This window comes from Hemiscyllium ocellatum, chromosome 20 (genome assembly GCF_020745735.1).
Source record: "Hemiscyllium ocellatum isolate sHemOce1 chromosome 20, sHemOce1.pat.X.cur, whole genome shotgun sequence".
NCBI classification, from domain to species: Eukaryota; Metazoa; Chordata; class Chondrichthyes; order Orectolobiformes; family Hemiscylliidae; genus Hemiscyllium; species Hemiscyllium ocellatum.
Window position 1 is genome coordinate 33,183,919 of NC_083420.1, and position 19,439 is coordinate 33,203,357.

Here is a 19,439-nt window from a genome sequence, read left to right on the forward strand (position 1 = left end):
CAGCTACTTGTAAACAGTTATTAATTGTTGGTGTGTAGACAGGTGCATGGATGGCACAGATATGGAGGAATATAGACCAAATGTAGGCAAGTGGGACTAGTATAACTGTGAAAACTGGGCGGCATGGCAGGTGGGCTGGAGGGTCTGTTTCCATGCTGTAGATTTCTATGACTAATTAAAACTCTAATCCCCTTCCACACATATAAGATGGACAAGAGAAAAATGGAAAAAGAAATTCAGTAGTCTTTGTTCACAAGATCTGTTGAGTTGCTTCTTGCTGATCAAAAGATTTATCTTCAACCTTCCATTGGTTGGCAAAAGGCACAGGATGGCCAGTTCTCTTCTAAAAGGCCTCTTACTTGTCACTTAGAAGTCAAAGCTTACAGTAACCCTTGAAGAAAAGATAAAATGGTTTTCCTAAGGTTTAAAGAAAGTTATTCCCAACTCAACTTATTCCAGGCCCAAACTTGAGTTACCTGAGAACCAATCCCACAGTTGTTCTCAGGCCAAAGGCTTTTGGTCCATGGACTAATGAACAATTATCTATGACAATCAATGTCTTGTTGCCAACCAAAGTATCATCTGTGAAGAATACCTTGACTCCAGTTCATCCACAATCTAAACTCAGCTACTGCCTGTTCAAGCAGCTATTTATACAATGTTTGCCATGAGTGTCAAGCTACTTTCTTTTCAAAGCATGTAGCAATTATTTAAAACAATTTTTACAACAGTTTTCTCATTTCAGTCCACAATTTTAAAAAGCACAAAAATCCTTACAGCACTATGCAGAATCCCCACACAGCAAATTTCATGGGAATTGCCTAGGTAATTGAAAATTATGATTGGCAATTCCCTCATACTGGAACCCTCAAACAAAAAGCCCCTTAAAGTCAGAAACTTTACTGGGTTGTAACTCAGTTCAGCCTAATAATTATCCATAAAAAACTTAGAGGACTAACAATCTACTCTAAATTGTGGATGACTATCAAACAGATAATTCCCCCCCACAATTGAATCCCTGACAACCATCTGCCTAACCTGACCACATTTCCTCATCTCTGCTGGCTGGTCTGTCCCGCTCAGATTTGACATATCTCACCTCCAACTGGACCCCAACCCAAGACAATACTCCCTCTGGCCTGAACCAACATTCTCTCTACCATTGACTCAACAACCCCTCCCACTTGTTGGAATGCAAATCCCTTACAGTCTTGGATGTAAGTTTGCTTGCCGAGCTAGAAGGTTCGTTTTCAATGAATGAAAATGAACCTTTTAGCTCAGTGAGCAAACTTACATGCAGAACCTCAACCAGAGCTACAAACCTTCTCAAAACCCCCTTACAATCTGTTCTGATACAACACAATAATTCTGATCCTGTGCAATCCCACATTATAAGAAAATCACATAACAGCAGCACCATTTAAGCCAATAGGACCAGAATTGTGTTAAAGCCAATATCGGTAAGGAAACTTCACATTCTACCAATAATGGTCTAAATTCTTCAATCGCATTATAGCCAATTTGTGTTGAAGAAACACTAGTTATAGCAGAACCAACTGTACCCATGACTAGACCTTAGCCTGACGAGACATTCTGCTACCCAAATCAACACCATGGGCCACTCTCCTGACTTGACTTATGCACTCATTCTTGGCACCTCAGTTGTAGGGGTACTTGACAAATTGATGGTTATCTGTTGTGGAGTTGTCGATCATTTATTTCATGCACACATAGACAGTAGCTTTAACACAGGGTCAAAGTCTGCACTAAATTAAAGAACTCCTTCAAGCTTTTTATAGATTATAGCATGCATTAATCTAATCTAATATTATAATTGCCATATTCAGTGTTCATGTGTCCCATATTATCTTTGTTTCCCATGTCTCACCAAGTATTATTTGTTCTTCACCTGAGGCCTTTGATAGCTATTTACTTTGACAGCCTGGATGCCTCTTCATTAGTTCTAGCTTCCTTAACAATTTGGCTGAAGCTTTAACCCTTACTAATTCACCCCTTCAGCTCTGGTACTCCACTTATTGGCATCTCACATCTGTGACACACTTCTCATCCACCTTAACTCTACACTTACATACCTTTTCACAGGAGATGTCAAAGTGACAGGCTTTCATGCTGAACAATCCAATCGCTTGACATTCATGACACACTGATGCAAAATGGGCATGACTTATACAAAGGCTCCAGTGTTGTTGGATTTATGCATTTCTGGGCAAGCTCATAACACAAGGCCCAGTGTAGAAAATATATAAAGGTAACTTTTAATCCAATCAGTGTATGAAGTAGAGTTTCTGATCTTGATCGGGATATCTGGTGCCCGGGTGGAACTAAAAGTTCAACTGAAGAGCTTGACATGGACATAGTGACCAATAAACTTCAATTGCACTGAATGATTAGAAGATATCCTCCACAGTCAAAATAATTCTTTCACTGTCCAGGTTCTCACAAGATCTGGCAGCAGAAAACCTACAGGATTCAATGGATTTGGAGATTAACCTGTGTCATTTCAGGAGGGAGAAAACTCATACAATCAATCAGAGGGAATTTTATCTCCATTCTTCATAATTAAATGATGATGTCTAGTGATAGAATGGAGGACATCAAGCTTGAGTGTATAGAAGTAGAAAATGAGGACTGTGGATGCTGGAGATCAGAGTCGAGAGCGTGGTGCTGGAAAAGCACAGTAGGTCAGGCATAGCCCTTCATCAGGGCTTATGCTCGAAATGTTGATTCTCCTGCTCCTTGGATGCTGCCTGACCTGCTGTGCTTTTCCAGCACCACATTCTTGAGCATATAGAAACCAATTATCAACAACCAGAGACAGCAAGTTGAGGATAATTTAACATTGCACAAAACATTCAATAAACCACTAATTGCGAATAAATGGCTGCACAGTCGTTATGTGACTGGACTGATCATCTAGAGGTTTAGACTAATGATCCAAAACTTAAATTCAAATCACAGCAGCTGGGGAATTGTTAAGAATTTGAAATAAAACTTCATTAAGACCATGATTGTCAGAAAAATCCATTTGATTTACTTATACACTTTAGGGAAGGAAATTGGCTGCTATTATCTGGTCTTTCCAATATGGCTCACTTTAAACTGTGCTCTGAAAATTTCCTAGTGACTCATTAAGTTGCACTAAATCATTATCACAAAGCCCAGTCTGCAGCTAAGTGATTACGGAGGTTCAAGAAGGCAGCTCACCACTATATGAATGAATGAGAAAACCAAGCTGGAGAACTGAAAAATTCTATTCCTCTATCTCATCCACAAGATCATTACTCTCAGTCACAGTATATTTATTCAGCTCACATATAAAATTTTGCCTTTATAAAGATGTTTCATGATAGTGCATAGTTCTGTGATACTTGTTATTTAACCAATTTACCACAACTTATTTAACTTGAGAAAGTTAGATGTAACTAGTTGGCTATCACAGATCAATTTTAACATTTCTCATCATCACTCAGCCGTTTCCTCTTGCGCTAACTAGATAGTGATCAAACAAATGTTCTACCCAGCAATCGAGGGCTACGTCTTCCAACATGTTTTGATAAGGACAATATAATCTACATCAGTCATCTGGAATAGATCAATGACAGTGCCTTTTGCATTTGAAACTGTTGCTGCTACCTCTGGAGAAAGAATGTGCGCTCGCAAATTAGAACATAAACATTTGATTACTCCATAAGTAAGTTGTTACTTTCCAATGCTTTAGGGGATAGTTTGTTTAACATTGATAATAGATGAGGGGTGTTCTTTATAACTAAGAGAGGTCTGTATTGGACAAGACACAAAGAGATTCTTTTAAAATCTCAACTATTTCACAATAAAACAAACACATATTTCATACACTTTGTCCAAGCAACATTCTTGCCAGTGACTACATTTTTATAATCATAATCTAGCTTTAAAGAGACAGTTCCATTACAACAGAAAAACAGATACTTTAAATGAGGAAAAAGAAATCTGTTGTTATATAATCAACATCTTGCGAATTAACCATGAACAAGGCCAGGAGGTCTATGCTGGATGGTTGATAAACATCCATACAAAATAATTGTTATTTCGAAAGTTCGCAGAAGACAAACCAGTTATACAAATTATACAAAAATGTACGAGATAGAAGTACGGTGAATTGTCGGCACAGAAAACAATAATTTAAATTTCCTTTTAAAATAATGGTTATTTTATTAAGTTTGTTTTTTATAACACCTGGGCAAACTAATGTCATCATAATTGACAATTACCATACTTAGCAGATACTATTTAAGTGCACAATTAAGATCAATCAATGATTCATCAATAAGCTGTAATTGGAATTAATTGTGTTTTTGGCCCTTGGTGCAAATTATTTTAATTTTGTTCTCAGAATGTTGGAAAGTAAGAAGCAACATTGATATTTACTGCTAAACCTAATTTGGCTTAAGGTAGCAATAAACTTTCTCTTTGACCCACAACAGTCCATGCTGTAACGTAGGCTCACGGTGTGGTATTAGGGAGAAAATACCTGGACAGTGACCCAGCAGCAATCAAGGAATGGTGATTTATGTCTGTCAGGATTACGTTCCCAATATCCTGTTCTTCCTCCACCTCTTTAGTTGTATCATGGGGCAAGACTTTGATGAGGAGTTCAGTTAATTAACCAACTTCAGTACAAATAGATAATCCAGAACTGGCTCGCAGACAGTCCCTTCTGACAATGCTCCTGCCCTCGCTAGCTCACAAATTCTCCAGTTTTGACATATAATGTATGAACAGAACACATACGCATAAGTACTGACAGGAAGGTCTTAAACCAGAATTAAATCTCTATTCTCCTAGTAAGAGAACAAACAAACACTTGTCATCACATATTCAGATAGCATGATGCAAGAACAGAACACAATGTTCAAAGTTTGCCAGACATACCACTCAGTTAGAGAACAACCAGTAACCCATAAGACTTAAATTCCAATGTCAAAAGAAACAAAATTGATGACAACAATGTGTTTGCTCAGACAAAATCATGGGAACACCAGGACAGACCCAGCCCCATCAAACTCCATCACTCAGTTTGATTGTGACTGATCTGTATTAAATTATCAAAGACCAAATCCATAATAGGGCAAATCTGTTGCAATTATGTTGAACATTCATAATGCAATTATAAATAAATGACCAAAAAAGGTTCAATTTCTACTTAGTGTAAGAACTAAAGGCTGAATGTTACTTAATATCAGAAAAGAGTTCTGATTACAGCAAGATGCTGATCTGTTTTGATTTGGTTAGCTTCAAAATCAAATTGACCTCAATAGGCTTATGTAAAAAATCAAAACACTATTTTAAAACAATTTAAGGTAATGTACTAGTGGAATGCTGCTTTGCCAATTGTTCTTCCAAATATAATTAAAAATGCCTATATACTAAAATGCTGTCAGTCTGAGTGAAAATTGGAGGGAACTATGCAATGGACAGTTTATGCAGCATCACATGTGCAGCTGAAACTGTCAATATAGAAGATGAGTAAATCATTAACATAGACATTAATCACAATCTCATCAAAAGGTAAAATGGGTTCAAGGAGCCAAATGGTCTTATTTGTTCTTCTGTAAAGTTGAGGAAGCTGATATTATGACAATGAATTACAAATTGGCTTCATGTCCTTAGCAAAATATTCTACTTTGGGAGGAATCTATGTAATAAACATACAAGAGACAGATAGTTTAACAATTACATTCCCTGGACATCACGCTTTCACATCAAATGTCAAGAAAACAAACCAACTTCTTTGGAAAAGAAATTTCATCTATAATATTAGAATTTTAAAAATAATACCAGAGTACACAATAGTTTAGTATTAAAATATAACCAATTTTCAATATTTTAATTTATTCTCAAGGTTCTATATGCTTCCAGCTATGTTGTCTGCTACCTGCTTTGTAATTGAACAGATCTCATGTTTAAGTGACAGCTGCAAGTTCTTGCATGATGATAATAATTGTCATGGGTTAATATTCAGAGCTAATCACAGAGAGCTTAAGACCCAAGTCAAAACCCTGAAGAGCCAGTCACATCTCGTAATGGCCATGTTTGTAGGGAAACAGCTACATGTGAACAGTGGAAGAAACCTAATAAAGTGAGCATTACAGAAATACAGAATAAGAATAAACACTAAGCGGAACCAGGGGAGTATTATCACTCAATTAACAGAGAGGAAAACATGACAGCATGTTTTGATATGACAGATTGTCACGAACAAAGCTGCACCCACAAGTGCTATTGGCAAGTATTATCCAATGAAACTTACCTGTGTGCACTATGCCCCAGTCTACAGTAACAGACTTGCACCCATCAGAGAACTATTTCGGTATGCAAGTCCCACAGTGCTTTACCGTAGATCTGTATCCAATAAATCTGAACTTCAACAGTGAACCCTGTATCCATAAGAACTGAATCCCAAAGTTGTAAAGCAGAAACACTCTTGTCAACCACAAATGAAGCCCAGAAAGCTTAGAATCTTAATCATTTCTTTTCCCACAAATCACAGGAATACGGAGGGTGAGTTTCATATAGGCACCACACTAAAATCAGTAAGGCTGTCTCTAACGTGATAAGGAACTCCCAGCAGCTAGTACAGCAACGTACTAATGCAACCAATCTGTTTCAGAAACAAAGCTATTTAATTCTATGGGTGATATTTCCTGATGATTGATTCCAACTAAGATATGAATGTCTTGAATTGGAACTGCAAGTGACAGGTAACTCTGAAATATGACAAACATTAACCTATCTTAACATGAAAAGCTGAAATAGAATCCTTATCTCCTGAGCTGCAATATCCGTTAGAATTCAGACAAAAGGGCATCTGAAAAAAATGTTGTTCTCCTTCAATCTCAGTTCATCCACTATCCTTCAAATATCCAACTCCCATTCTCAAAAATGTAAAATGTATCATCTCCAGAATTATCTGATTTATCATCATTTTTAGGAATTAAATACACAGATGGAGGAAACTTTTGATTACTGGATTTTATAATGGGGTCCATATTGTTTTCAGATTCTTCAACTGGGCACTCAGAACAATACACAAATGAGGCCCACAAAGTTTACTGTCACCTCACACTGCAAATTCATCTCCCAGACTAGCAGTGTAGCTGTACTTTAGCAGCTTATCAACAGGCACCATTCCAAGTTCTGTATTAGTGAATCCAGGAGGACACTCTTAATGTGCTGCCAGCACTCAAGTAGAGCTGTTCACATGGTTTCAGTTGGTTTTGGTCATAAAGGTTAGAGACCAGTGAAGCTGCAGCTTTCTCTGTAGCCAGTATTTTCCAGTTCATTACCAAACATCAGTGTTGGGGGAGAATCAGCGGTTTTGGGGGCACTTAGTCCTTGTATGTCCTGGTTGGTGGCACAGGCCACATGTTCGTGGTTTTTTCGCAGTTGGACCGTTTCTGGAGGTGTTTCCATCAGTCCGTTTATTTGTCATCCCTGAGATAATCAGAAATAACACATTAAACTAGAAACTTTAAACACACTGAATGATGTCTCCTGTGAGTGATGTAAAATCATTGCAGGAAGCAGTAGTAATTCACTCCATTCACTGCAAGCTAAACAATTGTTTCTAGGTATCTAATGGGTGGCTTCATTTAGTATTCTCAGTTCTTCTTGGCCAAACCAATAGCCAGGGATTAGCACGTCAGCACTAAGACAAAATCTTATTTACTCGAGATTTATAAATCTTTTACACCTCCAAACAACTCAATGTTTTCCTCATGTAAAAACATTATCCACATTAAATCATAAATTATATCCTACACCATTGGATCCCTGAAAATTATCGAGTTGCAACTTGATCTGCAGTGGACGGGTTATCAATGACAAAATTTAGAATGAGACTTAACTGTAGTCACATACCTGGTGGAACATTCTCATCAGCCCATTGGAAGAAGCCACACTGCTGGTCTCTGGGTTTGGCACAGGTGTGAAATGTCCGACCCTTGTTAGGTCCATCTTTCTGCACTGTGCGTGTCACTGCTAGCTGATTGCAAGTGCACATTGCTTCTCTTCCACTTGAAGCTCCGTTGCTCCCAGCTTGACGAAAGCTCCCTGCACTAGAGGCTGTACTCCCTCTACCAACTGATCCTCCACAACCTGAGTCACTTGCATCCTGGTCAGCCCACAGGAAAAAGTTGCAACTGCCAACATTACATTTATAAAACCTCCTCCCCTGGTTCGGTCCCTCTTTCCGAACAGTCAGTAGAAGTGCATTCTGGCCACAATTGCACACAACTACATTATCGTCAGATCCCACATTTGAAGGGACAACCCTGGACATTGGCTTGAAAACCACTTCCTGAGGTTTTGACTGGGTGCTCCTGTGATCCCGGAACGATCTGTTCTCTGACCTTCTCTGTGGTACGTGGTTGATAATTTGATTGTTTGATTGTGATGCTCCCCGTAAATACCTCAGGTCCAAGATCTCTCTCAGCATTTCATCACATCCTCCAATACAACCAACAAATTCCAAGGGGACCAGCGGAGGCACACTACCTCGTTTAAACTTTAACTTTAACCTAGAAGTTTAGAATAAATGAAATGTTTATGTTTTTTTCAAAATAAGAACAGTTGTTGGGTTTACATTTTGCTGCTATAGTTCTTACCTGTGAATAGGGTGTGGTTTACACGTGGGACATATGCTCTCATCTCTGCTGACCCCCAGAACAGAATCAGGAAACCAGACTGCAGACTTGCAATTTGGGTACCCCGTACATGAAAGGTAATACCTGTAGTGAACAAGAATGAAACACAGTTGCACAATAACACTTGTGCAACTAATTGCCAACATCACAAAGGCAAGAAAGGATGACCCAAAAAATCTGGTTAACTACCTCCATAAATGGAAAAAGGAATTTTAAAAATAATTTTGGTCCATCCTGGCAGCAGAGTAATAACATATTCTGCCTTTAAAACATCCCATGAATTTTAATGGGAGCAACACACAAAATGTGGGGCCAAGTCACACAAGAAAGTTTTTCTACCAGTGACCAAAGCTTAATTGCATGTTAACAGAGAAGTGCAGAGAAATTTGTAAAACGAATTGCAAGTAGAGGTATTAATTGATTTGAGCCCATAGATTAGATTACTTTTAGATTAGATTACTTACAGTGTGGAAACAGGCCCTGCGGCCCAACAAGTCCACACCGACCCGCCGAAGCGCAACCCACTCATACCCCTACATTTACCCCTTACCTAACACTACGGGCAATTTAGCATGGCCAATTCACCTGACCCGCACATCTTTGGACTGTGGGAGGAAACCGGAGCACCCGGAGGAAACCCACGCAGACACGGGGAGAACGTGCAAACTCCACACAGTCAGTCGCCTGAGGCGGGAACTGAACCCAGGTCTCTAGCGCTGTGAGGCAGCAGTGCTAACCACTGTGCCACCGTGCCACCCATAAATAAACACAATAGGAATGTTTCACAGTGGAAATGCGCAGTCCTGTATACCAGGGTAGATTCATACACTGATGGGGATTTGACTGGTTTTGCCAATGTAATTGGTTATACTGAACAGCATGAAAGAATTAGCTGCATGACTACTTTCTCTGGTACAACAGATTGAAAACAGAAGGAATAGATGACAGTGGGAATAGAACAAAGAATTAATGCCACAGCATTGTGCAAATGCGAGGCATTTTAATCTTACGATAGACTGTGGCAATCCAAATAAGAGAATTTTAATTCCTTGATTTTTCTTTCTTAAACAGGTGGTGAATTCATTGGAATATACCATATTGCATATACTGCTAGCTAATTAGGCTAAAAGTGAGTAAACATTTGACTGGAGAGACAATGTCAGCTAATATCAGCAGCAGGGCACTATAGTAACAAGAAGCAAGTGGAATTGGGGGGAGAGAAGAATTTTTGATGGGTAAGAGCATCAAGAGACGTGCAGCAAAGACAGGCTAATGGAGTTAAGGTACAGCTTGGCAATAATCTAACTTCTTGGCAGAACAGCCTCTAGAGGCTTATTGGCCTTCTCCTGTTCCTGTGCAAAATGACATACTTACCCTCCACCTTTCTTTGGTTTGAGAACCATATCTCTCCCACACTGAGGACATTTTCGAACAGGTTCTGAAATTTCCATCAGGAACTCCTCAGACTGTGTCACTTCAGTCACCTCCCCGAAGTAATGGGATAGAGCCTCATCCAGCCTAACAAAACATGTCACTAAGTAGTTAAGTGTTTTTACTTCAGTGTAACGTAGCTCAAAATAAAATGCTCCAAAAGTTTGTACTGTCCTCAGAAGCCAGGACCAACAACTTGATCAATTCAAGTACAAGTTCTATCTGGGCAGGTGAGAAATTAATTCAGTGATTAGAACTTGAAAAAAAAAATCATCTCAGTCTAGCTGACACTAAATCTATCATGTAATAAACTAGTTCTCTAGCATCTCTTAAGGTAGGTAACTTGTCATCCTTTTCTGGTCTGGGCCTATACATGGCATCAACTTGTCAACTCTTAACTGCTCCAAAGTAGCCAAGCAACAAACAGTTGAACCTAAAGGTTACAGAACAACTAGGTAGTGCTGTTGTGGTAAGGTTCCTGGGCTAGGAATCCAGAACCCCACACCAATGGTCAGGGGACATGGATTTGAATCCCACAATGGAAAATGGTGAAATATGAATTCATAGAAATCTGAAATTAAGAGCTTACATAAGAGTGACCATATAACCAGTCAATTGTCATAAAATTCCATTTGGGTCACTAATGCACTTCAGGGAAGGAAATCTGCCATCCTCACTCAGTCTGGCCTATATGTGACTTCAGACCCACAGAAATTTGACTGACTTTTAACTGGCCTTTAAGCAATTAACTACAGGCAATAAGTGTCAACCTAGCCAGTGATGCCCATATCACAAATGAATTAAATAAAGGTGCAGATAAATGAATGACAGTCATGCTAATATCAACCACTTCCCAAGAATGAGTAACTGAAATATACTTACTTTTTTGCCTTTGTCACAGCCTCAATGAACACCTGCTTATATTTCTGAACTTGTTGATGAAGCACATTGAACTTATCCTTCTTGCCCTCGCAAACCAGCTTCAGATCTGCCTCAAGCTCAGCTCGTAAATCTGGCTTTGACATCTCATATCCCATGGAATCGTACCCTGCAGCAGAAGCACAAACAGTCAACACTCCAGACACTTACAGCTTGATACAATAAGATAAAAATATCTGCATTACTGTGCATGATTAAGCTGAAATATCTGCATATATGAGCTTATACCACTGGTCCTCCAACTGGAACAGCAGAGGTCAAATCCCAGCACCCATTACATGGGGATGGAAAGATAGATAGGTTTGCAAGTGCAGGTGGCCTGATTTGGGACTTAACATTTTCCTTACCTCTCAAGCTTACACACAGAAAGCTTAAAGAGATTTTTCTCCCTAATCCCCCTATCATCGCAGGTAACAGTCACTACAAAATTTTCTTTATTATGGCAGTAATTTTCCTCATCCCAGGCAGTGGGACAGTGAGTTCCATATTCTCACATCCCTGCATCTGTGTGGCATTGTTGTTGTATTTGTTAGTGGGTTTAGTTCTAAACTGGTGAGGGCACCTCTTGTAACATGAAAAAAAGTTGACCTGTTTCCTCTTCTCTCACTCAATTATTATTTATACAGTTTAATTGACTAATTCATTTTAGTGTGGTGAAAATAGACATTGTCAAAAATGTTTACCTTGCATTCATCAGAACAGAAACACAAGAATATCAAATTTCAAAGAGAAGAATAATTTGTACTGCATTAGAAGAGAGTGCTGATTAGTTGCAAATGGATTCTGTATGAAAGCTTAAGATCTTTCAGGACAGACTGAAACAAAATGTAGCAAGTAGAGAGTCAATTCAAAATACATTAGTTTACTCTGACATATAGAAAGTTCATAGAGGCTACCAATGCATTAATACATTGGAACCAAAATGGGTTGGAGGAGACCACGGAGACAGGGCGCAGGGTGGGAAAGAGACCTGGGAGAGAGGGGTCTCTTCCTTCACCCCGCCAATTCACTCTTGCCCCCCACCCATCCAAATTCCCTGTTCCCCTCCACCTCATTCTCCCTCCATCCAGATTCCCTTCTCCTCGTCAACTCTTTCACCACCCTTAGATTCTCTTTTCGCCCCACTCATTCTCCCCACCTTGAAACTCTATGCCACTGAGCCCCATTTCAAAACCATGTAAACTTCAATGTGAATGCACAATATGTGATGGTGTTGTGCCTAACACCAAGTGCATACACATTTCTGGATTAGTCCACATGCATAAGTGCACACAGCTGTGGATGTCAGCAAACACGATTTTTTATATCAGTAAGGAAATTAAGGGTTATGGGGAAAAGACGTGAAAAGTAGAGTTTAGGATTATCAGATCAGCCATTATTTCATTAACTGGCAGAGCAGACTCGATGGGCTGAATAGCAAACTTCTGCTCCTACATCAATGGTCAAATCCTTAAATTTTGGCAAAATATTGGGTGGATTACATTCTAGCACCCAACTTATAGCTACGTTTAACCCCCACATAATCTTACAGAACCATTTGCCTTTGGTAAAATTAGTATGGGAATAACCCTTTTCAACTTCTATATTAATATTTCCTGTTTCCAGCCTTTTCAGCAATTGCTTTACTTTCTCCCTGAGCATAGGATACTGAACAAGGTCTGCAGTAAACTAATCTGGTGTCCCTCTACTTTATATTGGATTTATATCCTGGAACTGGGTGACCAAATTCATTGAATACTTGAAAATCATGAAGTCATATTGGGAGTTTGTGAAAATCACATTCCAGTTTAACTTCAGCATTGTTAGCCAGTCCCTTTCCTTTGAATCATCACAATGATAATTTCACAAGGACTACTTTCTCTTGCAAGGGACTGGAGCCACCACTCTTCCCTTTACTGGGATTTCCACTCTCCCCAGCTTCTTAATTCTTTGCATGATTTCTCCAACTTTTGCTGACTCTAGCTTTTCAGAATTTCAATTCAGAAATTACAATGAATGAAGCTCAACTGGTCTGCAACTCCATCCAATGATACTTGAATTATGAGATTCTGTGAATTTTTCATTGGGCATCCTGATGCTTTTTATTGTTTGTATCTCATCTGATCCAGTATTAAATTGCTGCTGTTCAACAGCCATTTACAGTGACCATCATTTCTTTCTGTTAGTGTTTTCTCTATGTACCTCTCTCAACCTGCCTTGGCGAGATGGCACTACTTCTTGCAGCTGTAGCATTCTGCTTTCACAAGTGGACAATACTGTTTCCAATGTTGGCCGAAGCACAAATAACAGGACTTTGTAACTTCATTTGTTGTCACCTTAAGCTTACTCAGCTTCAGCTTAGGTACTTCAACAAGTGACTAGCTATTGTTAACTTATGTTCCACCATTTTCATACAAAATGCTGTTTACTGAGCTATGTTGAAAGTTCAGTTTGGCAATGTCAGCAATCTATTGTGAATGCTTCACTTCTTAAACCACACACAAAATCGGTCCTCTGATACTCTCCTGAAATTCTTCAAAATTATGATGAATGGGGAGCTTTTCAAAGCCATGACAAACTCTCTAATCTCTCATTGGATAACTGATCCATCTTCCAAAATGATAAGCCTTCTGCAATCTCTAGTGGCTTGACTGCTGCTCAAGTTCACTCAAAATGTCTGGCAGCTGTTGGTCATTTCGTTTAGAAGGTTCAAGCAAATACTTGTGCATTTCAGATTCTTCTGGGCCTGCTTCAGTCAGACTGTCACCTTGTTCCTTTCACCCACTGCCTGATTAACAACTGGATTATCAGAAACATCCTGGATATTATTAGCAGTGAAAAACATCTCAAGACAGTCCACATATGCATTGAAAGACTTCAATCACCACTGTACTTTTCCAGTCCTAACACATTGTACAGCAGCCACCTTTTGAAGACCATTCTACCTATATGTACAAACAACCTTTCCACAAAAACTGGATTTTTAAAACTAATTCTCAGGAAAACAAAACTCAATTTCTCTACTGGCTTGTGGCAAGCTTATATAATCCAAATTTGTTTGGCTAGCAACACCCACAATCACAACTTTATTGCCAAATGTGATGTCGGTTTTGATAAGATCACAACACTGTGTAGCACATGCAAAGTCAACCTGAACCAATCAAGTTTCTTGTCTTATATACATATATCAAAATGGCTACAAGTGGATTCTATTACACTCTGATTAGTGAAGATCATCGATAACATATCAAATAACAGTTAGTCCCCAAACCTGTGGTTAAATTCACACCAGGCAACTCACCTAGGATTGGTTTGGGTATTGCGGTGGGGAATGCACCAGGGAACAGTTGTCTCCAAGGCTTATGTTTAGTTCAAAAAGGCACAATGTATACTTTTTTTTGGTTTGCAAACAACAGAGGTCTGCATATGATAAAGTGAGGACTGCAGATGCTGGAGATCAGCGTCGACAAGTGTGGCGCTGGAAAAGCACAGCAGGTCAGGCAGCAAGCAAGGAGCAGGATTCTCCTGCTATCAGATGCTGCCTGCCCTGCTGTGCTTTTCCAGCGCCACACTTGTCCACAGCATATGAATATATGCAGCTTACACTAACAACCAATGTAACATTAACAATCAGGCTGCCTAGCTCACTTGGAGCTTTATTTATTTATCACAACTTGGTGTAGTCCACTTGCCAAACAATCAGGATATATTATTGTTCCCTTTTAGTATTCCTGAGATTCTGCCCTAATAAGTACAAGACAAAAAGCTTCAACATGTCCCTTTTTCCAATCAATACTGAAGTAGTATGCTACCAAGCAAATGATACATGTGAGCGAACATCACAATAGGTAATCTGGTTAGAGGTTACAGAGTGAAGAAAGTAGATTTATAGTTAATTTAAAACTTAAGAAGCATTGAAAAAAATGAATTCAGAAAATAAAAATGCTCCATTAATTAAACTGCTTATTTTTAGAACTTTGTGCTACCTTCTACGAGGCCCATGCCTAATTCTCCTGGGAGGAATCTCTGATCAGCTGTCAAGCCCACGTACATTCGGGATTTGATAGTTTCAATATGTTCTGCATGAGTAGCATCAGTTCCTGAAAGGAAACAAATATACATACCACTGGCAATTGAAACAAATGCACAATGCTTGAACACAGTCTGTGACAACAAACATCTTTTCAGAATAGAACACCACAATGAGTCTGAATTGGATATTTTGTTGCTTCAATGTTGGGTCATCTTGCAAGTAGATCCCATGATCTTTATGAACCAAAGTGCAACTTTATGGCTCAATAATTAATTTTAAAAAACACAGTAACTGTAACAACCTTTACCTTACATGTGCTGACACTAACCACATGCACTCTCCTCTTTTTTCAGAAGGCAAACTGAAAATCAGTCATAGCATAGGCCAACCATTCTCCAACAGATTTGTTTAATTTGCACAAAATGCATAAATAAGTGGTCAGTATAAAATATTAGATTAGCTTAGATTAGATTCCCTACAGTGTGCAAACAGGCCCTTTGGCCCAACAAGTCTACGCCGATCCTCTGAAGAGTAACCTATCTAGATCCATTTCCCTTTGACTAATGCACCTAACATTATGGACAATTTAGCATGGCCAATTCACCTGACCTGCACATCTTTGGACTGAGAGGGGAAACCGGAGCACCCAGAGAAAACCCACGCAGACACGGGGAGCATGTGCAAACTCCACACAAACAGTCGCCCAAGGCCAGAATCGAACCTGGGACCCTGGTGCAGTGAGGCAGCAATGCGAACCACTGAACCACCATGCTGCCTCCATTTTGTATGCCTCCTCAGACATTAGAAAAGAGTTCTCTTTTGTGGACCAAACTTAGTTTACAAATTAGCAATCTGTAAACTGACTCGCACTAGTCTATTACATACAGATCAAATGTATTCCCAGGTCAGTACAATCGTAAGTCAGCCAAAGACTATGATTCTAGAAATAAAGAGGGAAAGGTTGACTTCTGACTTCAGATCTGTTATTTTGGATTAGTTACCACCTCAACTGCAAAACCCCTTTGGTTGGACTTGTTCAGCTGAGGTCCCTGTTGACACTCTAAATAAACATACTTCTGGCACGAATGGGTTAACAACTCTAAAATGTGCTCAACAGCGTGAATTAGGAACGAGAGGACGCACCTAAAGTGACAAAAGCATTTGGAATTTCTGATCCCTGCACATGGCTTATACCACTCTCTGGATTTGACCTTTGTGAATGGAATCAAACTTTACAGCATTTAACACAATTAAACCAAAACCCATTCTAGAAAAATAGGGGAAAAAAAATTAAACATTAATGGTGAGATAAGTGTCGCAGTCAAACCCTGAAAAGTGTCCTCACCAGATGTCTACACAAACCAATCCCAGCAGGAGCGACTGGAAGCAGAAATTACTTAACAGTCCCTCCCTATTGTGACTATTCTCTAATTATGAAAAGACTACGCATCAAATCCAAGATTTGTGTTAACATGATTTGGTATCACACCATATAGTGCCTTCAGCCAAAAAGCAATGGGAGGCAACTTAACAAAAGGAATCTTGGGCTTCAGACTAACCTATGCCATGCTTTTCCATTAGAGCAATAAGATCAGCTTCAGTTAGCAACTGAGGTGGACTTGTCTCTCCATCAACCATCTCAATAGTGGTGGGTTGGAACTTCTTGCCTCTCTCATACACAGGCATAACCTGGAACAAAGATCTCATCAGTTTAAAAACACAAACTCCTGAACAGTTATTTATTTTTCCCAATCATCCTGATATCCTTTGACTGAGGATCAGGATAAACTCTGAGATCATTCCAGGCTTTGATTACTTTTTTCACCTACCCTTCTCTCCCTCTGTGGGTGAGCCTTGAGTGGGTTCTGTAGTTTTTTTTTACAGCAAACAAATTCTAAGTTAGATACAGTCCTGTCACCAATTGGCATACTGAGTCACGACCTATACGAGGTCCAACAGATTTATGAGCTGAACATTACAAAATGTCTAACGAGAGCAGCAGCAGAAACACCACCCAAATCCAGCAATTTGGAAGCTAATTGCAATCTCTGCAAATAATTTAACTCTTGCTACTGATTTGCTCAATTGGTTAACCAAGTTTTATAAGTTTGATCCGGTTTCTAATGAAATTATAGCTATTTACCCCAACCCGCTATACAATAAACCAGTCTTGCTGAGATCAGATTGGGGCAGGAAAACAAGAGGATAATGATTTTAACTTTGGTTTACACATAATACCTTAGTGTTCCATTTGTCATATGGATAAACCTCCAGATAATTCCGTGCAATAATCATTAAACCATGACCAGCAAAGAGCTCTCCTGCAATGTCTATCTCGACTGTGGTTTCCTGTCCCTGTGCATCCTGGGAGCAGCATGCCAGAAAATGACGCACAATAAACTCATAAATACGTTGCTCGGTTCCCTAAAAATAAAGAGAAATATTTATAAGATCTAAATATGTGAAAAGAAATGATTTAGTCATGATATTCAAAATGTAATTGATCTTAAATTTGAATCATTGAAAGTAAAGATCACAGCTTTTGTCAATTTTAGAACTGCTCCTCCCTGGCCCCGGATGTCTCACAGCTCAGTCCTCCCACAACCTTACAGGTACCAGTTGAGCCATTTATGCCCGTTCAGCCCACAAGCTATAGCTTAGCACTTCTCCTACTCTATTTGCTGCAGCTCAACCCATCCTCCACCCTATGGGCCACAGCTAACCCTTCCCAATGCCACAGCCACAGCTCAGCCTTCCTTGCACTCCAGGGCCACAGTTCAGTCCTCTGCCAACCTCACAGGTCACAGTTTGCCTCGACCTACTCCATGGGTTGCTATTCAATCACTGGCTCATTTAGCAGGTGATTCTCCACCCTGAAAGAAAGAGTTCCATTTTCCAAATTGGCAATACTAATGCTGTCTATTGCCTGTGTTTCTGAATAGTATGTAATTACATTCCACCTGTAATCTCTCTCTATAGAAGTAGTCACACTGCTATTGACTCAGTAGTGTGAGCAAAATTTGGGAATACCTCTCACAATTTTCCACCTCAAACCTCCAAAAAAATTGAAGTTTTCACCATTTATAGTTACTTGCAAAAAAGATTTTCCAAACTGGCTTCATCGGTTAAAAGAATAGATGAAATGTGCATTGTTAATAGTGCAAATTACAAAACAGTGTAATTACCTGCAGATTGTTAGTGTATTTAGTCGGATGGATAGGTGGATGGGCCTGGTCTGACTTGTTTCCATTTCGCGGTGTTGGCCCACCTCTGTCCAAAATTCCCTGAGCAAACGCCCCCCAGTGTGGGTCCATGGTTTGCTGTTGCACCAATACAGAAAGGTTCAGATCTTTGGGGAAGATGTTGGTTTCAGTGCGAGGGTAGCTGATGTATCTGCACAAGACAGAAATGAGGAGTAGTGTAATGTACTTGCAAACTGAGCGAGGTCTTCTGGATCACAAGAATTGTCAAACTTTAAAGCCTTTTGTGTCAAAGATAGATTGGCAGCAATCCTTCGTATCTCATCCAAACCATTCATTTTTAGCATGAATCTGATCAGGAAGTCTCTGAAAACAATATAATTATACTGGTAAGGACAGCAAAGCTAAACCTGACCTAGTCTTCACCCACCATTCACACCTTGGTAGCTCTCAGCAGAAGTAAATATAAAGTCCATGAACATAAAATTCAGTCTCCCTTCCCATATCTCATGAAAATACTCACAAAATTCATATTTATACAGCAGATTCAACACAATGAGTGGCTTAAAGTGTTTCAGCAGAAGCAGATACCAAGCTTCTAATATTTTCTCTAGAATGAGAAAATATTACCAAAGACAATGTAAGAAACAATTCAAAGATCTTCAAAAGGTTGGGTGAAGTGTATAACAAGGCTTACGCAAGGGATTGAGAATAGAATTGAGAATGCACGAGGTTCCCTAATACCTTATAAAGGTTTCATAATTTCTTATACAGAAAAATATATATGCTGAAAACAGCTCGCATGCAACAGAACACCAAGCCTCACCCTTGTGTATAGAGCTTCTCTGCTATCCTCATTGTCTCCTTTGCATTGATTTTCAGTTTTCTTGAAACCAATTTCTCCAATTCCTGTTTTGTAAAAGAGAATATGTACTTTTTAAAAATTCAAATTACTGAGGCCATTCAAGAACAACCAATCCTGCATTTGACCTTAATGTAGTTAAGGGCCACCAAATGTTTCATAGCAGCAATGATAATGGTGAAGCATTAAGAGTAGAAGGACTAGCAAAGTTAACTGAAGATACATTTAAAAGGAGATGAAGAAGATGCACACAATCGATGTTTTAAAACACACAATTTCTGCCTATATTG

At 39.3% G+C, this 19,439-nt stretch overlaps 1 protein-coding gene across 2 annotated transcripts in view; it reads right to left on the reverse strand.

Annotated features, from left to right (window-relative positions):
* Nucleotides 1–4,243: 4,243 nt before the first annotated feature.
* Nucleotides 4,244–19,439, reverse strand: part of top3a (DNA topoisomerase III alpha) — a 40,966-nt gene continuing 25,770 nt past the window's right edge. For both annotated transcript variants that reach the window (XM_060840714.1, XM_060840712.1), the window contains 10 exons: nt 19,114–19,196; nt 18,273–18,480; nt 17,326–17,511; nt 16,647–16,776; nt 15,041–15,154; nt 11,019–11,184; nt 10,080–10,223; nt 8,667–8,789; nt 7,921–8,579; nt 4,244–7,494 (listed from right to left, as the gene is read on the reverse strand). In XM_060840714.1, the coding sequence (XP_060696697.1) occupies nt 7,370–7,494; nt 7,921–8,579; nt 8,667–8,789; nt 10,080–10,223; nt 11,019–11,184; nt 15,041–15,154; nt 16,647–16,776; nt 17,326–17,511; nt 18,273–18,480; nt 19,114–19,196 (1,938 nt within the window). In that variant the 3' untranslated portion in view covers nt 4,244–7,369. The remainder of the gene's footprint in view (nt 7,495–7,920; nt 8,580–8,666; nt 8,790–10,079; nt 10,224–11,018; nt 11,185–15,040; nt 15,155–16,646; nt 16,777–17,325; nt 17,512–18,272; nt 18,481–19,113; nt 19,197–19,439) is intronic.